Source organism: Macadamia integrifolia, chromosome 2 (genome assembly GCF_013358625.1).
Source record: "Macadamia integrifolia cultivar HAES 741 chromosome 2, SCU_Mint_v3, whole genome shotgun sequence".
Classification (NCBI taxonomy): Eukaryota; Viridiplantae; Streptophyta; class Magnoliopsida; order Proteales; family Proteaceae; genus Macadamia; species Macadamia integrifolia.
In genome coordinates, this window is record NC_056558.1 from 42,011,825 (window position 1) to 42,021,745 (window position 9,921).

The 9,921-nt window shown below is 39.7% G+C and overlaps 1 protein-coding gene across 1 annotated transcript; it reads right to left on the minus strand.

Moving 5' to 3' along the window:
• Window positions 1-306: 306 nt before the first annotated feature.
• On the minus strand, window positions 307-3,144 carry LOC122071884 (cation/calcium exchanger 4-like). Its single transcript, XM_042636345.1, has 2 exons — window positions 2,834-3,144; window positions 307-2,757 (listed from the first exon to the last, which is right to left on the minus strand). The coding sequence occupies exon 2, from the start codon at window positions 2,568-2,570 to the stop codon at window positions 618-620; it is 1,953 nt and encodes a 650-aa protein (XP_042492279.1). The 5' UTR covers window positions 2,571-2,757; window positions 2,834-3,144; the 3' UTR covers window positions 307-617.
• Window positions 3,145-9,921: the final 6,777 nt, after the last annotated feature.

The following is a 9,921-nucleotide window of genomic DNA, read 5'->3' on the forward strand; positions in this document are numbered from 1 at the left end:
AGGAGCAAAAAAAACCAGTAAAATAAAGCATTAATATTTCATGTATTGTTTTGCAGAGATAAACTATCAGTCAGGTTTGCTACTTTATATTCTGCATCCAATTACATGGGCAAGCCTTACATTGTTTTAGCATCAGCTTGGAAGTTCACATAGCATACTGCACAGAATTCAGAAAATGGCAGCACTTTAGTTGATTGCCATTGCACATTTCAGGTGTCAGGTCAAGTACCATAAAGAAAATTACTCAACTCGCAGCAACTAACGAGAATATATAAAAAGGATTCATCACACATATACACAGTGAGAGAGAGAGAAAACAAGCACAAGGTCTATTTTCTTATATATTTTCATTCCTTCTCCCAAATCATCTTCATGTAATACATGTATGGAGTTGAACTCCTTTGTCTTTATGTCTACATGGTATTGGAAAAGTAGAACCCACGGTATTCACATTCCCACACCAACTTGATTGCATCCAAGAGCTGAATAATACTACTCCTACTGAACTTTACTGAGATAAAGAACCAGCATCGATGGTCTATCAACTAAATGTTCTATTCACATGTGCGTAAATCATCATTTTCTCTGCATTCTTCTAATTAGAAACAAACCAAATGTCAACTCAGACCAACCAGTGAGATAAAACCCACAGCATTGCCCACTCTAATAGAAAGAAATATCAAATAGAGGGTTATAAGGCCAACTCCTAACATCCTGTTAGGACGCATATCATTCCGTGGTAGAACAATGAGAGCCCAAATAAGACCCAACACAAGAAATCCAATTGTGTAAAACAAGCTAACATCTCGTGGCACCATGTAAGAAGCAGGCCTCTTTGACCAGGCCCCAAGCAGCATTGAGATTCCCAAACCAGCAAGTGTATTGAACATGGGTCCTGCATAACATCCTGACAGAGCTATCTGTACACCATCCCCACCATTCATTGCAAGTGCAATGTTTGACATTAAATCACCCATTGAGTTGCCCCATGCCAATACAGTTAATCCAAGGATTGATGGGTTGATTCCGAAAATTACCCCCAATGCAACCAAGAGAGCAACAAGCTCATTGGCAACAATGTAGAACCAAACGATACTCATCATGAAACCCCCAAATACCCATGGAAATAAGAACTTGCGAGGTGGGTGATCAGATCTCAGGAAGATAAATGCAAGAATACTGAGTCCAGCACCGAATAGAACACCAATAACATACACAGCAGTTCCAATTTGAGAATTCACATTGTCACGGGTATTCCACAGGAAGACCAGGAGAACGGGGGCCAAAAACGCACTGGCTACAGCATATCCTTTAGACCACCGTTCCTCTTCAACTATTGGAATAGTCAATTGCCTTGGGATTATCAAGGGCATCTTCATCATTGTAAGTGCTTTAGAAAAGGAGAACAATGGACTGTCAATCTCGGTGCCCTCGTCGCTCCAACCCCATAAAGGCCTTGGGCTATCTGCCAAACCAGACTTTAGCGATTGATCTGAATAAATTGCAACATTTGAAGCCCACATCCACTGTGGCAATGTAGTATGGAGATGTGGGGGGCTGTTATGAGTGTCTACATCAAGCAATGAGCTGTAACTAGAATCATCCTCTTCACTCACATAAGAGAATATACTTCCTTGGACTGGCAGCAAAGGTGTCACAGCATCCAACCTTAACCTCCTAGCATGTTTCCTCAAAATCTCATTTGCGGCAACTGAAAAAGCATAGATCATGTATATTGAGACAAAGGCAATTGCACCCACAACGCTCACTTTACCAATAAACAAGATCAGAGAAAGAGCCAGAAGAGTAAATAGAAAGAAGCTGAGATCCCTGATAAAGCATCTCCGGTCAATCTGAATTTTCTTATCTGCAATAAGGAGAGAAACGGTCCCAAGAACAACACAAGTAACGAAAACAGCTCCACCCAACACACTATTAAGCCCCACATCACCAGCATCAGAACCCATGAAAGCAGCAATGCTAGCAAAAACATCAGGAGCTCCATTTCCAAGGGGAAGGAGAGTAACCCCAGCAACCGTTGGGGGAAGCTTCAATAGATATGAAAGTTTCTCCAGAGAACAACAAAAGTAGTCAGCGGCAGTGTTACCCAACAGAAAGAATAGAGCTGCAAGCCATAAACCTAAAATTGCGTAGCCCAATGTGCTAATTTTCTCACAGCTGCAGTAGAAGAACCTTATGTAATCAAAGAATCCTCCTGCCGAGCACTCCGGATTTGCATTCAGGTACTCGCATTGGTTCTTGTAGCCCTCGTGATCAGATAGCCCAATGCACGGTGTATGATCTGCAATCGAATTATTCTGGACAACCTTAACGTTATAAGCGGAAGAGTTACCACCAACTGCCATTGCACGCCTGTGAATGACCTTTATATGATCGAAATTTGAGTTCGATCGATGCGGAAAAGTTAAAGAGGCTTGCCTGAGGAATGGATTCCTAAGGACATCTTCCCGATTGTAGAAAAAGAAAAGTAGCACAAGAGCGCATACCCCAATATAAATTCTACCAAGTCGACGTCTCGTCCTGTTCGGTTCTCCCATTTTTTTGCTCATAATCCTCAAACTCTCACAAATTATTCAGATATATGACATGGATAATGCAAAAACCTTAGCACAAGACCCAATTACCGAATTCGGAACATAAAATTTCTAGGTTTCAAACTTTCAATGCACGCAAAGGAAACCCTAGTTTGGCATTTGGGAGATCAAAGCAACAGCAATAGAATAGATTTCCTTGGACCTACAATCGTCAAATTCGATGAATTTCATAACAAAATTCAGAGTCTAGGAGAAGATTGAAAGTTTTATGTTGGTACCTGTGAGGCTTTCGAGCAGATGAACCTCACGGGAATCAACGCCTCTGCGCCTCTCTCTCTCTCTCTCTCTCTCTCTCTCTCTCTCTTGCGGCAATTTCTGCTAAATTTTTTTCCTTCTTGGGGATTCTGTAGCTTCTTCTGAGTGTAATTTCTGCTAAAATCTCTTCTTGGAGAAGGAAAGCTCCCAAGAAATTTACGCTTTTCGACGTTTTTGTCAGGGGGCGTCAAAGAAACGAGACCCTGACGTACTGATTCAACAAACCAACTTAAACCTCTGTTTGGATCGAAACAGAAAAAATTTGGATAAAATGAAAAAAAATGGGAGAAGGTTTCTCATGCTGTCAGTGTGAGAATGAATCTCAACGCTACACCAATTAGTGGTAAAAAAACCTTTTTTTTTCAATTGAAAAAGAAATACTTATTCCTTTTTAAGCCCGGGACAAAAATGGGGTATAAACAAAAAAGTATAAACATCCATAAAAAGGTGATCGTACTCTAAGGCCATGATTTAGTATTATTATTAGAAAGTTATATGTCTAATTATGTCGAGTCATTCCAAATTTTCCTTAGACCGCATCCTTACTCTTTTGCTTGCTTTACACCATATAGAAGGCTCCTTTAATCAACATCAATAGTTTTCTCTATCATTGTACATTGAGCACATAATGAGACACATTTTTCTGAACTAATGATATGAATAACCTAATCCAATACATTATTTTTAGCATCAATCACACCCACACAAATAAAACTTCGTAGCGTTAAAACAAAAAATTCAAGTGGACTTCACATTAAAAAAAAAAAAAGTTTGGAGCCATCGCTCAAGAAACTGGAGACCATGTACACTGAAAAGACTTGATAGAATCGATAAAATTTAAAAGAGAGGGTTCTTTAAATAAACGACTTAAAAGAGTGCACCATTGAGTTAACATAAAATGATTGTAAATAACGAGGTCATTTTATGGGAGGAAGGGAGAGATAGACACTAAGTAGATGCTAGTGTACTTAGGTCCTACTGCTCAAATTACATTTTCCCTAAAATTTAAAAGGAAAAGGGAAACATAAATTGTTAATTTCAACTTGCACCCCATAACTGAATGAGATATGGGGCCCACACAATCTCTTTCATAGTCTCCACGTGTGCCTGATATTGATGATATAATTATTTGTACTACCAGCGGTATAGCATACAAGTAACTCCTCCCATTGACATCATGAGAAACTCTCTCATTAATTTAATATATTTGTATTTTTTTTTTTTAATGTATATTAAAACCCAAGAGCGGATCAATTAGGGACCATTAAAAGAAATTGATAATGAACCAAAACCGATTACAAAGCGTGCTATTAGTTTCATGACTTGTGTAGAGTCTGTAGACCAAATACCTTATAAGTCGGCCTATTATATGCAGACAAGTTTAGAAAAAAAAAAAAAAAACTGAAATCAGACCAGACTGACCATTTAACACTAAAATGTTAGGAAGGAGAGAGAATCACAAGTAAATCGCACTAGAAATCAAAGTCTTATTGGGATGATTTTGATTTGAAATATTATAATCCCAAAACCATACCGAAAATGCATAGAAATTGAACAAATTCAAACCGAAATTGATAAAAACCCATATCAAATCAAAACGAAACAGGTAAGGAATTGAAATCAGCCCAAAACTCAAAAAAAATTGCATAATATTGTATAAATTTGCGTTGTAAATCGAACACAAATCAGACTAAAGCAAAAAAATCAACTCAATTACAAATCGATACAAGAAACCAAAGTCAAACCAAAGTTTGATCAAATCAAAACTGATATTTCCTTATTGGTTTGATTTCGGTTTCACCATTTCCACATCAAAATCGATTCAACCCAAAATAACACCGAACGAAACTGACCAATTGACAGCCATATGAGATGCAATATAAATTTGTTGTGGATTCGTCCATAATAAAGCAAAAAATACATACCTTGAGTCATCCTCAATGATTTTGATATTAGAATGAAGAAGCGCTAACAACAAGCAATGTTGGAAAGACGATCAACTCATCGATCTATCTTAGCCTTATATCATGTGTGGTCTACATCTCCCAAATGCACCTAGATGGGGTATATTGTTGTATCGTTGGGGGGTTACCAATTATAAGCTCAAGACACCCAAGGGGTGGTTGATGGGACTGAGGAGGGGGGGGGGGTTTGCAAAGTCATGACAACTCCCTCGCTTAATCCTTAACAGCCTCACTAGAAAGCCCAAAACCTCCATAGGAGACAGCACTACAGTGCTTTTGCCGGAAGGAGAGTTGAATTCACCACCTCTAATTGCGAGATTTTTGGCCTTTGTCAACTGAGCTACCTCTTTGGAATAACATATTATTGTTCTTTCACTTGACGAATATATTCACACATTTAAACAAAATGTAGTGTCTTTGAAATCTTAAAGAGATAATGACTCCCATGGCCAACATAAAAGTGGCGATGATTCAAGCCATCTCTTAGTATAGTGTATTTGAATTGAAAATGAGACCAATTTCTCTCATATGCATGGTTCAAGGAATCAGGTGCCGATATCCATCTAGCCTGATCTCAATTTTGGCTAATTTGATGAGGGACCTTGCATTGCCCACCCTTTTGCAATGGATCATAAATAATTGCACCTCCCATTTGATCATGTGTGTCAACGTTATAAATGGTTCATCAATTTCGTTTTCCCCTGAACTCCAAACAATCATTCGATACTTGTCAACTTTAGCAACTCAATTATTTGGTTTACAAGTTCTTAATATACCCCCCGATTTGGTTGAACTAGTATACATTCTAGAGATCTGGACATATGTTCTCTTGTGCTAGGCTCTCTTTCTTGTTTTTCGCTTCATAATTTTCTTTTGGAAAATTTACCGTGCCACAATTATAAGATCACCCCCTCTGTTTCACCAAATTATACTCAGACCCCCATCATCAGTCACTGTTAAGTGTCGAGTTAAAATGACCGTTATACCCTTACCATTAAAAAACTCATGTTTTAACCATTATAACTTCTTTTTTTTTAATCCAAACCAAACTTATGCGCTCTGCAGATAAAAACACAGAATCCACACTAATCCAACACACTCTTTTGCATAACCCATCAAAATCTTTAGGAATGCCCACGACCCTTCAAGTTGAATTTTAATTAAACAAGAAGCAGGCCACGACCCATTGTGAATCCCCTAGTTCCATCAGGCATTTTTGGCCCTGGAGGTGGCTTTGAACCTACAACACCAGGATGACGGTGCACAATTCCATGGCCTTGACTTTTATGGTTATGCTATTTTTGGTCCTTGGATTGACCTCTGTTTTGACTTCTCTGTCCAGTTCTCTCACTTCTCAAGTTCCCCTTCCTCTTGTTCAGGTGTTTCATCATGGTGATTAATTGACTTCAAGGGTTCATCATCCCCTGCTGCCTCAGACATTGGAACATTTCTATTCATCCCCTAGCTATTAAAAAACCTATCGATTTTTAACCGTAGACCAAAAGGGCATATCTAGTATTGAAGCTATAATGGCTCCAGTCCACTCCCCAATTCCAGGGAATGGCACTGCCACAAACAACATCAGACCGATCCATTGGGACTCTTCTACAAGGTCGGCTTTCTCTTTGACCCTCTCGAACAGTAGGTCAAGGAACCGTGAAGTTGATGGGCTCTTCCAAGCGAGGAAAGATGCAAACCTCTTCAAGTAGAGTATGATAAAAGGAACAGGGACCATGTTCCTATAGTTCACATCACAAATGAGCAAAGAACGAATCAAACGAATAATTCCTATAAACTGCAATCCTAAAAGAACACCCAAATGGGTCGAATACTCAAATTCAAATCCAAAGAAAATAAAATCTTGCAAATGGGAAACAGAGTGAAAAGAGAAGAGGGGACTGACCCCAAGAATAGATAAGAGGGTTAGGCTAATGGGCTTGAGCTACATCTAGTAACCAACAGGGATAGCTTCGTGGAGCTTAAGTACAGGAAGAGTCACGAGAGCGAAGACAATGGCTTGGTCAGGAATGGGGAGAGAGAAGAAACACACAATTGACTATATCATAGGGGTTTCGCCTGGTCGCTGCGAGGTCCTACGGGTTGCCGCAAGGTTGCCATCCGTCACTGATGCCGCTGCTATGAACGATCACCGGGGGTCCAACAGTGGCGATTTGGGAGAAAGATAAATTAGGTCTTGGAATGGGGTCCAAAACCTATCGATTATGGTAAAGAAATGTTAACTTATTGTAAAGGTAATTTTGGTACTTCATATTTAATAAGAGCATTTTGGTATTTAAAGTAAAATATAATTGTTGAGATCAGCAAATAAGGTATATTCCTTAACAGTGACTAACGATGGGGGGTCTAAGTATAATTTAGTGAAACAGAAGGGTGGTATTATAATTGTGATATTCTCCAAGGGATGGTATGGTAAAATTTCCTTTTATTTTTTGTATAAAAGAGGAGGACAAAATTATCACGACACCATGTGTAGATTCCTCCACATGCTCTCTCACATCCCCATGGACCCCCCCCCCCCCCATTGAAACCTTTTTATTGGACGATTCCCTCCCCTATCATTGGTGGGAGTTTTTTTCTTTTTATGGTAAGCACATTGGTGGGAACTCAACTCTCAAAGTTATAAGGCAAAAAATAATAGGGTTCCAAACTCCAAAGAATTTTTTTTGGGTAACAACTCCACACAATTTTGATGTCAATCCTATTCATGTTTTGTCACCATCTTCTTCATCCTTGTCCTCCTCCTCGTCATCCTTGTTGTCATTGAAAGCCTTATCCAATAAGGCATTTGAATCCATACGTGTCATGCATTAAAAGCATTTCCATGATCCATGCCACAAGTATCAATTATTGGAACCATCCAATTCCAATCACCTAATCAAATTGTTTAATTTTAATCTTAATCTTAAGATGATTTAACCTGAACCAACCAAATGTCAATACAAAAAGGGCACTCTTAGTCCAACAATAAAGTACGAATATTACGATCTAATGGTTAAACAGTTGAAATAGTCTCTCGACATCGTCGGCTAAGAATTACGTAGTTTTCGCTTCCCGACCTCACAGGTACCTCGTGTACTAATGACGCCCTCCCATACGGTTTATACAAAGAATGAGTAAGGGACTGTTTGGCTGTCCCGTCAGATTTTTTTCTGGTATAAGTATCACTCTGTCGTTACGTGTCAGCTATCACACTCCCACTGTTATCTGTTTAAAATCCCAAGATCTCTTCCCGATCCATTCGGCATAAAAACAGGTTTGCTGCAAAGTTCTGAAATTATTGATTGGTAGTTCTTTCATTTCTTCATCTGTTGAATGTAAGTTTTGTTCTTAGAAGAAAGGTTGGGAATCTGTTTCTGATTTTTGTTCTTTCTTCCCCGGCGATTGATCGTAATCAGAAATTGTAATTGTTGTGCAGATGGGTTTCGCGAGGAAAGAGTACGAGTTTTTGAAGGAGCTGGGTTTGGGTCCTCACAATCCTGGCTCTTACGTTAACGGGAAGTGGAAAGGGAGCGGTCAAGTGGTATCCTCTGTCAATCCAGCGAACAATCAGGTTCGATTTCTTCATTCTTAAACCCAAGTCTAATTTCAGTTCGTAACTTATGAGAGTGTTCCGGATTGATTAATATACATTTTCTTATGGGAAAGGTCTTTAATGGGTAGTTTGTATAAGTGTTCGATCGCATCTGATCGAGCCGAGATGAGACGATCAAATGGAGCAAAATCACATTTTATTTTTATTAAAATCTCAACGGCTAAACTCAAACGGTAGTTGCTGTCAGATATACGATCCCTGTTCCTTAATTCCAATATATTTAAAGTCACAATAGCTCTAGGGGGCAATTGTTGGCTACTAAAGCCCGAATATCACATACTCCTCTCAATCAAGAAAACTAGGCCTGACCACTTCCGACAAGTTCTTGTACTCTGAAGATGTCTTTCCTATTTCTTCTGGCTTCTGAATACTACTGTTCGCCAAGTGTTGGTTCCAATACTTGGGTTCCCCAAGTGTTGGATCAGTGATCTTGTTCAGGGGGTTGAGAAAGTAGAATACCATTTGTACAGTGCCCTTGAGAGTGTTATAATCCTATATCAATCATACGGGGGCTGATCCCACATCAGATACGAAAGAGATTTGGTGTGGATTAATATGGTCTTGGGTTCCCTCACCTTATGAACCGGTTTATGGGGTTGAGTTCTCCCAAGGTTCGTGCTATCAGAGGATCCGATCCTCGGTCCCAACCCTTGCATGGAAGGGGATACCTAGTGTCAGAGTGAAGCCCCTATGAAAGGGCTATCTGCAAACCTTGGAGTAGAGTGGAGCCCCTTAGAAAAGGATACCTAATCCGGAGTGAGCTGCCGTGGACATTAGTTCGGAAGCATTGCAGTTGTTATGGTCCCATATCAATCATATGGGGGCTGATTGCACATCGGTTACGAAAGGGATTTGGTGTGGGTTGATATGATCTAGGGTTCCCTCACCTTATAAGCCGGTCTATGGTGGTTTCTCCCAAGGTTCGTATCAGAGAGCTACCAGTCAGTAAATCGTGGTATACTGGTATAAGCATTTTACTTTTCCTGTTGGAGATGGCACTGTTATACGTATAGTACCTTGGAGAATAGGCTCCATGTTAGTTTGACGGCACCAGATAAACAATTGTCACACTAAATTCAGCACCAAAACCTCCCCCCCCCCCCCACACTCCCACTCTTTTTTACTCTGAATGGTCCCCCTCCTTCCCCTGCCAGGTCATGAGTGGCGCAGACGAGATTGAGATCTCTGTTTAAATTTTATCCAAAAGGTCCTGATTTATTATTTTACCTGAATGATGTGCTTGTGGAAAGCATAGTTACCAGAAAAGGAGAAGAAGAGAGGATAATGATACAAGAAACAAAATCAGAGCCATCCCCTAAATCAGATGTCTAAACTTTGTTGAAGAATTAAGAGGGAACCCTCTCCCCAAGGAATTCACAAATGTACCAAAATGGATTTCCTATTAACTATATTTGATGGGGTACTTGGGTACCTGATCAAATTGCTAGAGGTGTAGTCATCTTTCTCCCCCCCC